At 59.0% G+C, this 15,779-nt stretch overlaps 1 protein-coding gene across 1 annotated transcript; it reads left to right on the forward strand.

The window, feature by feature from the left end:
- Positions 1-3,525: 3,525 nt before the first annotated feature.
- LOC113881952 lies at positions 3,526-12,314 on the forward strand. The gene is made up of 6 exons (XM_027525074.1): positions 3,526-4,246; positions 4,589-7,820; positions 10,871-11,011; positions 11,186-11,268; positions 11,507-11,682; positions 11,817-12,314. Exons 2-6 carry the CDS (start codon positions 7,771-7,773, stop codon positions 12,009-12,011), a joined length of 645 nt encoding a protein of 214 aa, XP_027380875.1. The 5' UTR covers positions 3,526-4,246; positions 4,589-7,770; the 3' UTR covers positions 12,012-12,314.
- Positions 12,315-15,779: the final 3,465 nt, after the last annotated feature.

Genomic DNA, 15,779 nt, shown 5'->3' on the forward strand with positions numbered 1-15,779 from the left:
GACTTCCCTTCCTCCTGAGTTCCCAGGCCCGGCGTGGGGCCTCCTGGGAGGATCCGGGAATTCTCCAGCAGGAAGTCCCTGCCCAGCCGGCACGGGGACAAAGCCAGGAAAGCAGACCGTGGGGACCTGCCCCAGGGGCCGGGCTGGGGCAGGTGAGGGGCCCCTGGGTAAGTGGAGGTATGCCACAGCGGTGCGGGGCCAGGCCCCACCCTGCTGCCCTGGTCAGGGCCCACTCTGCCAAGCGGAGTGCTGGGCACCTCTGGGGACCCTGGGTGTAGGGAGATCCAGACATCTAGAAGAAGACATTCCTCCAGCTCTACCAAATTCCAGAAGCAAAGGTGGGGGTGAGTTCCTCATGGGAGGCACACCTTCATCCCTGGCTTCGTGGGCATCCAATGAGGGGGAGGGCTAGGTGCAGTTTGGACACCAGGAGGTGCTGTTTGCCGGGAGGGCCGGCTGGTTGCCCGTGGGATGCTGGTTCATTGTCTCCCGTTGGGGTCTGGGCTCTGAGCCCCCAGCGTACATGTGAGAGCTCATACTGTCCCAACACTTATCAACACCACTGCTATTTACAGACACGTCTGGCCTTCTCCACGGGGCTCCCACTGGGTCCAGCCCAAGGCCTGTACAGAGCTGAAGATCAGTGTCAGAACACGGCCGCTGCTTGAGTAATTATTGTGATTGCAAACAGCAGCTGCCTGTCAGGTAGTGCTGGGGGCGCGGTGAGGGGCGGCCAGCAACCCGACCTCCTGCACCGCCCTGCCCCGCCCAGCCCAGCGAAGGTGAGCGCCCTGCCTCCCACCCCTAGACCGGGGCTCAGAGCCGGGCTTGGAGACAAGATGGCTAGTGATTCACAAGTGGGCCGGGGCTTCCCAGGCAGGCTGCCCACCCCCTGGAATCCTTGACTCAGGCCCTGAGCTGGGACCGGTGGAAAGGCCCATGTGGACTGTCCCCCTGAGTCAGCTGGGAGGTGGCCTTGCGATCAGATGACTCACCTGGGCGCTGATTCCTTCCTCCAGGGTGTTGGCTGGTGGGAAGCCTGGGGGCCTCGGAGGGCAGACTGTGGGCTCCCTGGTGTCTCCTGCATGGACGCAGCCCTCCTCACGGACCCCACGAAGAGGGTACTTCTCTGCCTTCCCCTTTCCTGGGAGGCCCCCAAACCTGGTGCCAGCCATGCCCAGGCTGGAGGGGGACCCCGAGGTGCAGAGCAGTCCAGATGCCACCCTGCCCCCGCCCCTGGTGTCTTTGGGCAGCAGCAGCGGCCCCTGGGCACAGGTGGGCACCATGGTGGGTCAGGGTAGGCTGGGCCCTGCGGGCAGCTCAGGCTCCTCGGCTGCTCACCTGAGCCAAGTGGCGCTAGATTCTTGGGGAGCATCTCAACCTTGGGCCCCCTCTCCCTGCTCTTCTCTTTCTGTCAAGTGAGAGTCCTGGCACCGCATGGTCCACCTCGCTCCCTGGGTTCCTGTGAACCCCAGGGAGGAAGGTCAGTGAGGCTGGGAGCAGAAATGGGCTCTGAGTCAACGCAGGCTTGAGGTCCCCTCCCTGGCCCCAGACGGTCCTTGGCCAGCTTGTGGACAGGCCTGGCTTGACGCTCATGAGCGGGGAAGGCAGGGATGACAAGGCCCAGGGACCTGCTGGGGTGGAAGGCCTGGGGGGCTCGTGCAGGGGGCTGGGCACAGGCCCACCCTGCAAGGGGCCAGGGGCCAGGCAGGTGTGTCCGAAAGGCTTTCGGGGAACGCTGCCGATGCATCTGTGGGTCTGACCCGAGGCCTGGGCGGCACTGAGAGCTGTCTTCCCAGGACTTAACTTTGAAGTCCAGTGTTCAGGACACTGCGCTTCCACTGCAGGGGGCACAGGTTCGATCCCTGGTCTGGGGATTAAGACCCGGCCTGCCATCCCTGGTGTGCAGACAGCGAGGGGAGGGTGGCTGCGCACCACTTGCAGGTTGGGTCCTGTACTGGGGGCTTGGCCCGGGGTGAAGGGCTCTGAGACCCCGAGAGCTGCCTTTTTCTCATATGCGCAAAGGGACCAGTCAGGGTGGCGGTGCCCTCGGCAGGTCCAAGTCGAGGTGAACGTCAGAACTTGCCAGCCGCTGCCCCTGCCCGATGTCTCTCTCCTCCACCCCTCATCTTCCGTCACCTCTCACTGTTGGTAGCTGCATATGGGCCTCTGTTTCTCTCTCTCTTACTGTATATCTGAGGGAAACAGAGGTGAGAAACAGCCCCTGGATCCATTCTGAGGGCACATGGGGGATGGTAGGGGCTGAAAGGAAGGCAGTAGGTGGTGGTGGGGGCAGTAGGGTGGATGGAAAGGTGGGCAGGGTGAGAGGCAGGCCTGCCTGCCTGGGGAGACGGCGGGTGGCGCTCCTGGGCAGGGCCTTCGAGGAAAATGCCACCTCGAGCCCTGCGTAGAGGCAGTGGTGGTCAGGATTGCCTCTCCCCAGGCAAGGGAAGGGCAGCACCCCCTGGGTTTTTTTCCAGGTGGGAAAGCTGCTGCAGGAGCAGGGGGGAGAGGCTCTGCCAGGTGGCAGCAAAGCTCCAGCTTGACAAGCTCATGTGACTGCAGGCAGGCCCCTGACCTCCCTGAGTCTCAGTTTTCACATCCTGGAAATGGGCGAATCACAGGCTTCTCTTGCAGGCTGAGAGAAGGGCTGTTTGGCAGGGATCAAATATCAATACTGATTAAGCACCCACCACATCCTGTTCTTGGAGAAGGAAATGGTAACCCACTCCAGTACTCTTGCCTGGAAAATCCCATGAATGGAGGAGCCTGTTAGGCTACAGTCCATGGGGTCGCAAAGAATCGGACACGACTGATCGACTTCACTTCACTTCATTACATCCTGTTCTAGGCACTGGAGTAGGTGGGGGGCAAGGTGGGGGGGAGCCTTGAACAAGACGCTGATCCTCCACTATATGAGCACTTAGGATTGCTAGCAGGATGAACTGAACAGAAACTGGACCCGGGCGTGGCAGGTGCTGTGAGGAAGCTGCTGGGCGGCTGTCTCAGAGGGTGGGACAGGGAGGCCTCTCTGAGGAGGTCCTGTTGACCACAGGAAGGGAGGGCAGGGACCGCGGGGGCGTCAGGGAATGCCCCAGCCCGGGAGCAGCAGGGGCCGATGCCTTGAGGCAGGAGCAGGCCTGGAGCGTGTGAGGAACCGGAAGTAGACCTGCGTGGCCAGAGCGGGAGTGAGATCAGAAAGGAAGGAGATCACATCCTTTGTTGATTGGGTTTTGAGAGTTTGTTTTTACTTATCTTAAAAGTTTGTCTTTATTTGTCAGTGGCAGGTCTTAGCTGCAGCAGCCAGGGTCTTTAACTGCAGTTTGCAGCATCTAGTTCCCTGACCAGGGATCGAACCGCGGCCACCTGCATTGGGAGTCTTAGCCACTGGACCCACCAGGGAAGTCCCTTGAGGGGTTTAAGCTTATCAGAGCGAGTGCCCAGTGGTTAACATTTTAAAAGGCCCCCCTTGGCGGCTGCATAGGGACGAGACCGTAGGGGTGAGCGGGGGGGGGGGGGGGGGTTGTGAGGCGGGGGGTACCGCGCAGGAGGTTGCTGGGGTCGGGGGTGAGTTCCTCGCTGGCGGCTGCTGTAACTCGGAGGGCAGTGGGGCGGCGTTGAAATGGACCGTGAGGAGTACCGGAGCGGCTCCACCACCAGGGGGCGCCGCCGGTCCTCGGCGGTCAGCCGGGCCCTCGCCGCGCGGAATCTCTCAGCCGCATCCCGCCGCCGCCTCCGGCTGGACAGGGTCAGCCTCGGGGCGTGCAGTCGGAGGAGGGCCTGCCGGCCACCGTGGGCGACCGCGCCTCAGCAGGGCCTGTGCGCACTCAGGCCCCGCCAATGCGTCCTGGCCTCGACGGCCCCGCAATCCGATGGTGCCCCCTCCCGCGAAGGTGCGCTCCTGGGTCAGATGCCCAACGGTGGGTATTTCCATGTCCCCCTCACCCCCCACCCCCGGATCCCCGGGTCGCGGAGGGCTGGGGCTGCCTCTGCTGAAGGCAGTTCGATTTAACCTGTCCGGAGACCAAGCAGAAACGACTGCCTCCCTGTCCTCGTGAAATCCACAGTGGGCACGTGGGGTCAGGGCAACCCTGCAGTAAAAATCAGAGCAAGATGTTGCTATAACACAGGTTTGGAAAGCAGAGGAAGGAGCTAGTGATTCCATCAGGGAGGAACCTAGAAGGCCTCAAAGAGGAGGAGGCACCGTCTGTGACTTGGGCTTGCAGGAGCAGGAGGGATTTGACAGGTGAAGTAAAGGGAAAGGGCATGCCTGCCAGGGGGACCCGCCGGGGATGGGGGGAGTGTCCAGTCGGCACCGGGGCCCCACTGTCTGCCTCTCTGATCCAGACGGAACCACCCTGGTCTCCCCTCTCCCAGGTCTCCCTTGGTGAGTCTGCCCGTATGTGAACTCGGTCCTTGGCTCCCTGCCGATTGTCTCTCTGTACACGGGCAGTATCGTGCCTTGGCTGGGCCCTGATCACAGCCACACTTCCCAAGCCCCTCACAGCTGCTGCCCCCAGATCGTCCCTGCTCCTTCTCACAGCCCTGCCCATCCTATACAGCTCGACTCTGGCACCTCCTCTTCTAGGGCCCTCACAGCTCCCTGGCTGTGGAACTAATGGGATCCACGTGTTTCCCTGCTCCCCCCTCCCCTGGACAGACACATCGTGAAGGCAGGCTTCCGGGAGCTTTGTCCCCAGGTCTGGGTGCCCAGCACCGTGGCTGGCAAAGAGCGGGCTCAGCACAAGGTACCAGGCTGGGCAAGAGAGGGAGGGCAGCGGCACGAGGGCCTCGAGGACAGAGCCGCAGCTGTAGGGCCGGGTTACACAGGGCCGCGGCACCAACCTCAGCGGCTTGCTGTGCATCCTCAGGGCGGTGGGAGCCGTCGAGGGCCATAGAGTGGGGAGCGGCTCTGTCGTGGCATCTAGGATGAGGCGTGCGGTGGAGGAGGCAGGGGCAGTTAGGGGCTGTTACACTTGTAGGGAGAGGTGCGGGGCTGAGCTGGGACAGAGGCGGGCGGGGCGGCTGGGAGACCCTCCGGCAGTGCTTCTCACCCGGGGCTATTCCATCTGCCCAGGGACATTCGACATTTTTCATTTGTCACAGCGTGGGACGGGGTGCTGCCAGCATCTCATGGTGGAGACCTCCCTAGTATCAGTGTATGCTCATCTTTAATGAAGATTATTGGGAAGAGTGAATGGGCTAATACATATTCATTGTTTCGAAGAGTGGCTGATATATATTAAGCACTAGGTAACATGGGTTACTGTTGCTTTTTCCTTTTTAGCCACACTGTGCGGCTTGCAGAATCTTATTTCCCAGATCAGGTCAGAGATTGAACCTGGGCCCCAGCAGTGAAAGCGCTGAGTCCTAACCGCTGGACTTTCAGTGAATTCCTGAGCTACTGTTACTTTAAAACATAAACACTTAAAAAATACTAAAAAAAAAAAAAAATTAAACAGTTAAAAAAACAACTAAACAGTTAATGTTAATAATAAACAATTCCTCTGTTGAAAGCCCTACACTGCCTCTCCATCGCCCAAGTGAGAGCCAAGTCCTCCCACGGCCGCTTGCCGTCTGGGCCCTCTGTCTCCAGCCTCGCAGGCCGCCCTCCTGCTGTCTCTCGCGCTCCGGCAGGCCGGCTCTGCTGTTTCCTGCCCTCTGGCCTGGCGGCCCCTGCTGTCTCCCGTGCTGTTTCCTGCGCAGGCGCAGCCCGCTCCTGCCTCAAGGCCTTCGCACTTGCTGTTCCCGCTGCAATGCCGGCTTTGCTCCTAGGAATTTACACGACTCACTTCTTTACCTACTACTTGACGTCTTTCGTTTGCTGTCACCTTGTTAATCACCCCGTATAAAGAAAAACCATCTCTCTCTTCCACGCCACTCCCTCTCTGCGCCCCTCCCCTGCTTCACTTTTCTTCAGAGCGATTCCGTCATCTGACACATCATGTGTTTAGTTTGTTTATGCGCTTGTGGCCTCTCAACTGGAGCGTGAGCTTCCCGAGGGCAGGCACTGCGGGCGGTTTTGTTTGCTGCTCTGTCCCCAGGGTCTAGAGCCTTACCAGTACCTTCCAAGCACCCTTACACAGGGCTTAAATGAATGAACGGAGTGAACGCAAAGCCCCTCCAGGACTGAGAGGTAGGACGGGAATGGAGAGAAGGTAGGACTGTGAAGGGGAAGGGGGCGCCCGAACGCATTTCTGGAAGGGCCAAGGTCCTGGCACCGCCTGGAGCGTGGAGCCGGCGCATCCGCCCTCCCCAGACCTCCCGCCCCAGCCTGCTGGCTGGGACCCTCCTGTTGGCAGTGCCCTGCCCTACCCGCCAGGCCCCGAACATGCCACCCCCAGTCTGGGCGAGTGACCAGGCCTGAACAAAGTGTCCTTTCCCCTTTGATAAGCTGCCTCCTTCCAGGGGCACTCAGGCCAGGATACGTCCTGCTGCTCAGGAAGTGCCTGAAGGCCTGGGTGGGCCCCTGGAGTGGGCACTGGCTGCTGCAGCAGCCACCCTGCCCAGAGGCCCAGCAGAGGAGCGAGGGCAGTAGCCGGGGGGACCCCTGCCCACAGCCAGCCCCAGCACGCACCTGCGCCTTCTTCCTTCAGCGGAAGCCTCTTGAGAGCCTTTTGGGTACACAGCTGTGAGCAGGGGGCCCTGGTGGGCACCGGCGAGGGAGGGCAGAGGCTGGTGACAGGCTTTGTCACACGTGGGGTGCTGGCCTGCCTGGGCCACTTTGCCCTGGGGACTGTGGGGCAGGCGGGGTGCTGGGGGGCATTTTACTTCTTGGCTCAGGGAGGAGCTGGAGATGATGTGTTTATCTGGCTTCCCTGGCCCCCCACGCCCCCTCCCCCCGTCTCTGCAGGTCTTTCCGTGGTTGACTGTGCCACCAGGAAGCTGTCCATGGCTTCTGATGATTGTCACCCTCTTCTTGAGAGCCCTGAACCCCGAGACCCCAGGATCTGACTCCCAGCCCACAGGCTTCGTTCTCGCTCAGCCCCTCCCCCTGAAGCCCTGTCCTCCCCGTGGTGCTGCCTTGACTTCCCCGTCAGCCCTGCAGAACCCAGGTCCTCAGGGAGGGGTGGAGCACAGTTTCTTCCAGGGAGGAGACTAACCCTCCCCCCTCCAGCCACATGCACGCATCCTCGCGGGCACACACACTCGCACTCAAACACCCCCGGGCCCGTGCACCACCACCCACACACACCTCTCCAGGTTGCTCACCCATCCTGGGGCTCAGGGCCCAAGGGCTCCTTGGCCTTCACTGTCACAGATGGGCCGGATGGAGCTGAGGCAGGTGCAGAGGCCCAGGCCCTACACTCTCAGAGCCCCAGTCTTTGAATCTGTAGGATGGATGCTGCCTCAAAGTCTCCTAGTGTCCCCCGGGCCTGTAACCTGTGAGATCCCAGGTAGCACAGGGAGAGGGACCTGTTCTGAGATGTCACCTGAGCTCAATCTAAAACATGGCCCCTTTGGCTCTCTTCCCAGGGAGAGGGGAACTGTGTCCTTCTCCCCTTGGTTCTGAAGGGCCATGACTGCCTCCATCATCAGGTACCGTGGGAGTGACGCTCTGTGACTGCTGAGGCTGAGTTAGAGAAGACCACCCAGGTTCCACCTCTTCCCTCTGGGATAAAGCAGCCCCCCTGTAAGAAGTCAGAAGCCACGTGGACGGGGTCCCATCTGCAGCTCAGGGGCGCTCCCCCTGCTGGCCGTGCCGGGAACAGCCGTCGTGCACCACCAGCCCACGAGCCTTGTGATGACTCCAGCCCCAGCTGGCATCTGATGGCAATCACACGGCAGACCCCCAGCAAGACCCACCTTCAGGAAGCCAGGTACTTCCCGAATCCCTGACTCACAGAACTTTGAGCAAAATGAAATGGCCGTTGTTTCACACGACCAGGTTTTGGAGAATTTGTTAGGTAGCAATAGTCATTAGAACATTGTGCCCAAATATTTCTCTTCTTCCCTTAGTCCTCTCCCCAGCTTGTCTCTCAGGCTGAACCTGCTTGGACTGGACTCAGAGCCCTCAGAGATGGCGGACTGGGGTCTGAGAATGCAGGGGGAGCTGGGTCAGGCTACCCACCCTCCCTCCTGTACCTGATGGCAGTGATCTGCCAAGATCTGATTGTGAGCCTCCGGGCGGCACCTCCACCGGGTCCCTCCTGTTTGGCCAGGACAAGGGCTTCCCTTGTGGCTCAGATGGTAAAGAATCTGCCTGCAATGCGGGAGACATGGGTTTGATCCCTGGGTTGGGAAGATCCCCCAAAGGAGGGCATGGCAACCCACTCCAGTATTCTTGCCTGGAGAATCCCCATGGACTGAGGAGGATTCAGAGCCCCCATGGAATCTGCGGGCTACAGTCCATGGGGTCGCAAAGAGTCGGACACAACTGAGCGACTGAGCACATTCACATACACAGAGTGTTCTTGATGCCTATCTCTGTGCCCAGCTGGCTCTCAACCAGGCTCAGCCCTCAGCCTGTGGCACGCCTGTCTCCAAGGCTTGGCCTCCTGTCCCTGTCTGTTAACTGAACAAGGCAGGAGCCTTGGATGGTCCGTCAGCAGGGCTCAGAGCTACAGGAAACGGGCCTGGCATGTAGTTGGGGTTTGAGGCCAGCGGGGGTGAGAAGGGCACATCAGAGACTGACCCGGCTCCCCGAGCTCCCCAGCAGGGCTGGGCTCCACAGTGGGAGCTGGTCGACATCACCGCCATGCCTGCCTCTGTCCCTTCCCTGCCTCGCCTCTCCCGTCCTCTATTGGGGTTCACTCTGGTCACCTCTATGTATGTGTGTGCCCTTGAATCTTTGTGTCCTGGGGAACCCAAACCAAGACTGAGATGTCCAGGTGAGGCCTCACTGAACTTACAGAGTTAACATGATGGGGAGCCAATAAGAGAGCATATGAAATAAAATCAGCAATGACAGCCTGCCTCTGTTAAGCGCCCTCTCTGTGCCAGGGACTGGTTGCAGGGCCTTATGTCTGTTACCTCACTGAACGCTCACCACCCTCCTCTGTTGTTTGGTGCTTCATCATTTCCCTTGGCAGGTAAGCAATCAGATTTAGGGATGTCATTTGTTCCAGGTAAAGAGCTAGGAAACGGCAGGTTGGCCTGGAGAGCTGGGGCTCTGATTAGCAGTGGTCCCTGTGGGCAGCCCCGCAGAGGGCAGAGGTCCTGGGCAAGAAGTGGGGCATTTAAACTTAACCTTGAAGGACGAACAGATGTTGGGAATATGGGGAATCCTGGAAGAGGCCTCGAGCCTCAGTTTGCTTGCTGTCAAGTGGACATAAGGACCATAGCTTTCTTAGGGCCATTTGAAGGTGACATGAGCTGACAGAGACAGAGAGGGACCGCAGTACGTGTTCAGTGAGTGCTCATTCTTTCTGCTGCTGTACGGGACCGGTGTTTGCTGCAGGTATGGGCCTGGCTGCAGGTCTGAACAGGTTCCGGAGGCAAGCTTCCAGCTCCCACTCCAGCACTCGGGCCCAGAGGGGAGGAAGCTGGAGGAGCCAGAGGAAGTGGATTAGTCCGGAACCCCTGAATTTGGATTCTCACTCAGGCAGCCTAGCATATTCCTCCTTTAAAGGACCCTACCTTCTCTGGTTCCCAATTCTCGAATCTCCCATTCCTTACAACCTGGAAGTCGTCTCTGCTGTCTGACCTCTTTCCCTCCTGCTGTGCATTTTGTCTGTTGGGACAAGGGGGAGCTAATGAATCATGGTGGTTGGCGCTGAAATCTGCTGGAATTAGGGTAGGTGCAGCCTGTGTGTGGCCCGCAGACGGTGGTGCCCAGAGGCAACCTGGCCCTGGTGCGGAGGCCCGCCTGGCCCAGGATGGAGGGAGCCAGGCCAGGCCCCTGGAAGGTGGAGTCGGAGGAAAGAACTAGGTGGCAGCCGGAGGTGGAGGCTGGAGGCACAGGCCTTGGTGGAGTCCCTGTCCCAACTGCAAGGGTTCCCCCCCTCCCCCGCCCCCGGCTACCACTGAGGAGGGGTTTGGGGCAAGGTCTGCAAGGGCAGAGAAGCCGCCCTCTGCCTGGAATCTCCGAGAACAGAGTCTTTCCAGGCTCCCTCTCTGGGGCCCTCTGCAGCCTGAAGATGGAACCGTGGGCTCCGGGGCCAGGCCAGCCTGAGTGCAAGCCCAAATTCTGTCACTTGCTAGCTGTGTGACTTTCGGTGGATCTCTTCACCTCCCTGAACTTTCTTCATCTGAAAAACAGAGACACTTTAGTGGCTGTGCAACCTTTACCAAACTCTTCAGTAACAGAATTTCCCTTCCCTGTCCATCAGCTATTTGTCTCCTTAGCTACGGTGAGCCACAGCCTCCTCACCTATAAAAGGAGGATGGCAGGCTAAGAAGGAAATGGCAACCCACTCCAGTCTTCTTGCTTGGAGAATCCCATGGACAGAGAAGCCTGAAGGTCTACAGTTCATGGGGTCGCAGAGTCGGAATCCATCGACGGGCTAACACGCACACACAAGCTTAAGTGCGCTAGTGCACCCAGAGCGCCACCTAGGGGTGGACGCGAGGGGTCAGCAGTGGGTGGTGGTTTTTGTTTCTCTTTCTGCCCGGCGCACCCTGCCCCTGCCGCCCCTGCTCCTCCTGCTCCAAGAGCCTGGCCTTGGGGGGCCTTCCTCTCTGCGCCCCCAGCCAACCCTGGACAAGGGCTGAGGGCTGGCTGAGGTGCTGGGGACACTCCTGGGAGTGGCTACGTTTACAAAGAGGGTGTAGAACAACAACAGGGCCAGGCTGAGAGGGAGCTGCTGGGCTTGGTTCTGCCAGCCCCAGCCCTTTGTCTGCTGGGGGTCAGGGGCTGGGCGGGAGCCGGGCGCCTGGTGACCAGGCTTCTCAGGCCCTCAGGGGGCTCTCACTCTCCCGCCCTGTGCAGGGCCCTGCACGCAGCACAGATTTCATCAGTGCTTGTTGGGTCCCGGACTCAACCCTCCTCACCGGAAAGCTGCTCCGAAGGCCTGAGGCTGGGCTTATTCACTGCCAACCAGGAGACTGGCTGCCAACGCAGGAGACGCAGGTTTGACCCCTGGGTTGGGAGATTCCCCTAGAGGAGGGCGTGGCGACCCACTCCAGTATTCTTGCCTGGAGAATCCCATGCACAGAGGAGCCTGGGGGGCTACAGTCCATGGGGTCGAAAAGAGTCGGACACGATTGAGTGTGTGCGGGCACAGACCAGGAGACCCTCTTCCAGGGAGAAGCCTGCCCAGCGTCAATGGTCCAAACCCGGGGGGTTTCTGCAGCGTCGGGCCCTCAGCCTCAGGACTGCCTTTGGAGGTTCTGTATCTGGGTGGGAGTTGGGGCTGCCCTTCCTTGAGTCTCGGGCAGGCCCAGGAGCTGGATGGGGGCTGGGAGGAAGAGGCTGATGGCTGGGCCTGGAATCCCTCCTCTCCCCTGCCCTAGCCCCCGGCCGCTCTCCATCTGGCCAGCAGCTCCCCGCTGCCCCAGGACAAGGGCCCCAGTGTCTGCTCCCTTCCTGGGCAAACAGCAAGCCTTTCTCTCCCTCTCCCCCTAGAGCGGAGTGCCTCGACCATGACCTCTCCCCGCCCCCTCCAGAGGGCATGGCACGCCCCTTGCTGCGCGACCTCTTCTGAATGCTCCAGAGACAAAGGCTGGCAAGCCGGGTGCAGGAGGGGGTCCTGTCTGCCAGGTTCAGCCCTCAGCCGGCCCCCAGGCCTCCGTCCTGCCAAGGTGGGTGTGGGGCGCAGCTGGAGGCAGGGCCCAACCCAGGTGGACTTGACATCACCCCACTGTCTCCTGCCAGACAAAGGCTGCTCCTGCCTGGGGCTGGTCCCAGGAGGGTTTTCACACTGCTTTCTCTACAGGCTCACCGCGTTGACATGAGCTCACTCCTCCAGACCTGCTTACCTTGCTGGCAGGTGGAGCGTAAGGGCCTGGACAGTTTCCCCTCACACGGCAGGGCCCCCTCCCCGAGCCTGGAAAGACGCAGAACTGCCAGAGGCCTCCCTCTTCTCCGGGGCTCCTGCCAAGGTCCTGACCCGGGCACCGAAATAGGGTAACCTCAGAGGGTAACGGGGAGCTGTAATCAGACAGCCTCCCCTGGAGCCTCCACCACCCTCCAGTTCTGACTCAGAATGATAGGGAGCGAGTGCAGCCCAGCCCTGCACCCCTTACTTCCTCCTTCTGGCCAGTGGCTACTCAACAGCTGATTATTCTACTGGGGAGAGGACATGGAAGTCTGCTTTGTGGATAAAATCTTCTGTCTTATAAACGTCTCTCCTCCTAAAAATTCATGTTGATATGGTGTGTGTGCGTGCTCAGTCGCTTCAGACGTGTCTGACTCTGTGTGCGACCTGTGGACTGTGGCCCGCCAGGCTCCTCTGTCCATGGGATTCTCCACGAAAGAATACTGGACTGGGTTGCTGTGCCCTCCTCCAGGGGATCTTCCTGACCCAGGGATCAAACCCACATCTATTACATCTCCTGCATTGGCAGGAGTGTTCTTCACCACTAATGCCTCCTGGGAAGCCTTAATGTATGGCAGAAACCACCGATTAAAAATAAATACATTTAAAAAAAAAAGTCCCTTCTTTGGTCATCCTATTAAACAAAATTCCCCTATTAGGTTGTCATTTCTTTAGACTTATTGGTATTTATTGAGAACCCTGAGGACTATGCCAACAAGAACAATTATAGAGATATTTGCTGCTTGAGCTAAATGTTTTACAAAGTAGTTACTTATGTTATCAACAGATACTCTCCATTCATCGCCCCGCTCTGGATCCACTGTCCGCTGTTCCGTGCTTGCTCTGTGTGCTGAGTGGCTGGCCTCTGTGGCCTGAGTTACCCAGGATCCCTTGTCCTCTGAGCCAGCGGGAGGCACTGGAAAGAGACCAGAGCACTGGAAGGGGGAGAAGGTCAATGATTGATCCATTGGCCGCTTTCCAGGCCTGGACTCTCTCCGGTCACTAGCTCCCGGGAGCTGCACCACCTCTGGCTGAGCCCTGAACCCTGCCTACACCTCTCTCTGCAAGTCCGTCCACTCACTTGCCTCTCTTTAATCACCCACTGGGGACGTGGGGCCAGTTTCCTGCCAGGATCTCAGAAACACAGCTCTCTATTTTTACTCCACACGCAGGGACACTGAAGTCCAGAGAGGCGGGCCAGCTTCTCTGCAGAGGACTGCTTGGGGCCAGGACCCCGTGGTCATGCTCCAGGACTTTTGCTTTTCACAGTTTGTCCAGGGAGGGGTCGCCTTATCTGCTCGCGACCCCTCAGGGCAGAGGAGGAGGAAAGATCAGGCCCCTTGGATTCAGGTCTTCAGAACCAGGGGCTTGGCTCTCAAGAGGCAGTTGAGCAGAAGGAGGGGATCACTCTCTCTTGTGGGACCAGGGGATGGGCAGCCACAGGCTCTTTGATCTCCGTCTTCCCCAGGCGGGGACTGCGCGTTCGGGTTAGCTGGCTGCATTCCTCTGTCCGTTTCCTCTTCAGTCCCTTGCCTGTGGTCAGTGGTCAGTGAGTGTCTGAAATGAATAGATATGACATTAAAGGCTGGGAGGTGGGGGTGGAGGATGACCAACAGAACAAGTTCTGTCTCCTTCCAGGCGCCCTGGGAGGTTCAGCGTGTGAGTGTGTGTGTGTGTGTGTGTGTGTGTGTGTGTGTGTGAAGGCTGGCCAGGCGGGCAGCCCTGGCTGTGGCTGAGTGGTTGTTGAGGGCTGGGGTGCCCGCCCAGGGCAGCTTATGGCATGGGGAAGGAATTCTCTGGGAACCCCGGCAGGCGTTGGGTGGGGTGCCCGGCTGACCGGGCAGGGTGGCTGCTGCACTGAGTCAGCCCTTCTGGCCCAACTCTGCCTCCCCTCCCGGCCCGGCTGCTATGTCAGGGGCGAGGGCCCGAGGAAGCCCTGCAGACGGCCTCTTATCGGCCCCAAACCCTGAGATGGCACTGCCAGCATGGGGGTGGCCATCCTGCACCTCGCAGGCCCCGTCAGGGAGGACCAGAGAAAGCTCCAAGAACAGTTGACACCAGGGGTGAAGTCTGGGAAGGTGGTGTGAACTCTGGCTACAAGAAGGAACCTGGGACTCGCAGAGGTCTGGACCCTCTGCAGAGTCACATGGCAGAGCTGGGGAGAAGCCTAGAAAGGCAGTTGTGGTGGTGGGGAGGTGGGGAGCATGCTGGTGACAGGGCCTAGGAGTCAAACCTGGTGGCCCCTTCCTCAGCACAGCTCCGAGTTCCTTCTGAGTCCAGGGAAGGGTCTGAGCACCACCCCCTGGCTTCCCTCGACTCCTCAGGTCTGGATTGGATGCAGGATGGAGGTGGGTTCCTGGAGGTCTTTCTGAGGGTGCTTGGTGCTTGCAACTAAAGGGCTAAGAATTTGAGCATCTTTAGTTTTGGTTATAGGTTAAACATCCACATGGTCCAAAATTCAAAAGGTGAAAAAAGATATGCTAAGAAGGAATTCCCCATCCCCCCAATCTAGGCCCAGCGCCTCAGTTTCCCCTCCTGGAGGCGCCTGCAGTCACTGGCTCCCTGAGAATCCTGAGTTTGGGCTTTCTGACCCGAGTGTCCCATCCTCTCTATTTTCCTTCTAGAAGAGGACCCCTTGGGAGGTGGTGCTGGAGGAACCCAGCCATGGAGGTTAGGGCCTGAACCAGGCAAACCAGTTGCCAGGAGGATGGAGGCAGCCTCCTTCCTGGGCTTAATCTTTGTCCCAGCTTCAGGTCATCCCACTGAAGCCTCTCAGGAGGGGTCAGGCCCATCAGTTCTCCTTTCCAACCACTTACAGCATCCCTGGAAGCTCCCACCTCCTGCCTGGGGATCTGGCAGTCTGATACCCTGAGCCAGGGCTCCCACAGTCTCCTATTATTTCTCAGATTTATTTATTGATTTATTTAAAAGTTTTTATTTATTCTGGCTGCACTGGGTCTTCTTTGCTGTGAGCAGGCTTTCTCTGGCTTCGGAGAGCAGGGGCTCCTCTTCCTTGCGGTGCTCGGGCTTCTCACTGCGGTGGCTTCTCTTGTTGCACAGGCTCTAGGGTGTGCGGGCTTTAATCGCTGCAGTGCGTGGGCTCAGTAGCTGCAGTTCCCGGGCTCTAGAGCACAGGCTCAATAATTGTGGCACATGGGCTTCGTTGCTCCATGACATGGAGGGTCTTCCTGGACCAGGGATCAAATCTGTGTCTCCTGCAACGGCAGGCAGATTCTTTACCACTGAGCCACCGGAGAAGCCCTCCTGGAATAACTTTTATACTCTCCCCATCCTCCTCCTCTTTGAGAGTTCAATTCTGCATAGATTTTGTGAACACTTGCTACATGCCAGGCCCGGTGGGGACACAAATTAACGCAGACACAGCCTCGTCTATCTAAGAACTCATGGTCTAATGGGGAAGGCCAAAAGGGAGAGAGAGCATTACAATTCAAGATGGCCCCAATCTGTTCTCTGAGAGTGGGGAAACAAAAAAATTTCAGGCTAAGAAGCCTGACAACAGCAAGTGTTGGTGGGGGCATGGCTCAGCAGACATACTTCTAGTGACCCCATGCTGCTACTGCTGCTGCTGCTGCTAAGTCATGTCAGTCGTGTCTGACTCTGTGCGACCCCGTAGACGGCAGCCCACCAGGCTTCCCTGTCCCTGGGATTCTCCAGGCAAGAACACTGGAGTGGGTTGCCATTTCCTTCTCCAGTGCATGAAAGTGAAAAGTGAAAGTGAAGTCGCTCAGTCGTGTCCGACTCTAGCGACCCCATAGACTACAGCCTACCAGGCTCCTCCGTCCATGGGATTTTCCAGGCAAGAGTACTGGAGTGGGGTGCCATTGCCTTCTCCGAGTGACC

The sequence above is a fragment of the Bos indicus x Bos taurus genome, chromosome 23 (genome assembly GCF_003369695.1).
Source record: "Bos indicus x Bos taurus breed Angus x Brahman F1 hybrid chromosome 23, Bos_hybrid_MaternalHap_v2.0, whole genome shotgun sequence".
In the NCBI taxonomy this organism is placed as follows: domain Eukaryota; kingdom Metazoa; phylum Chordata; class Mammalia; order Artiodactyla; family Bovidae; genus Bos; species Bos indicus x Bos taurus.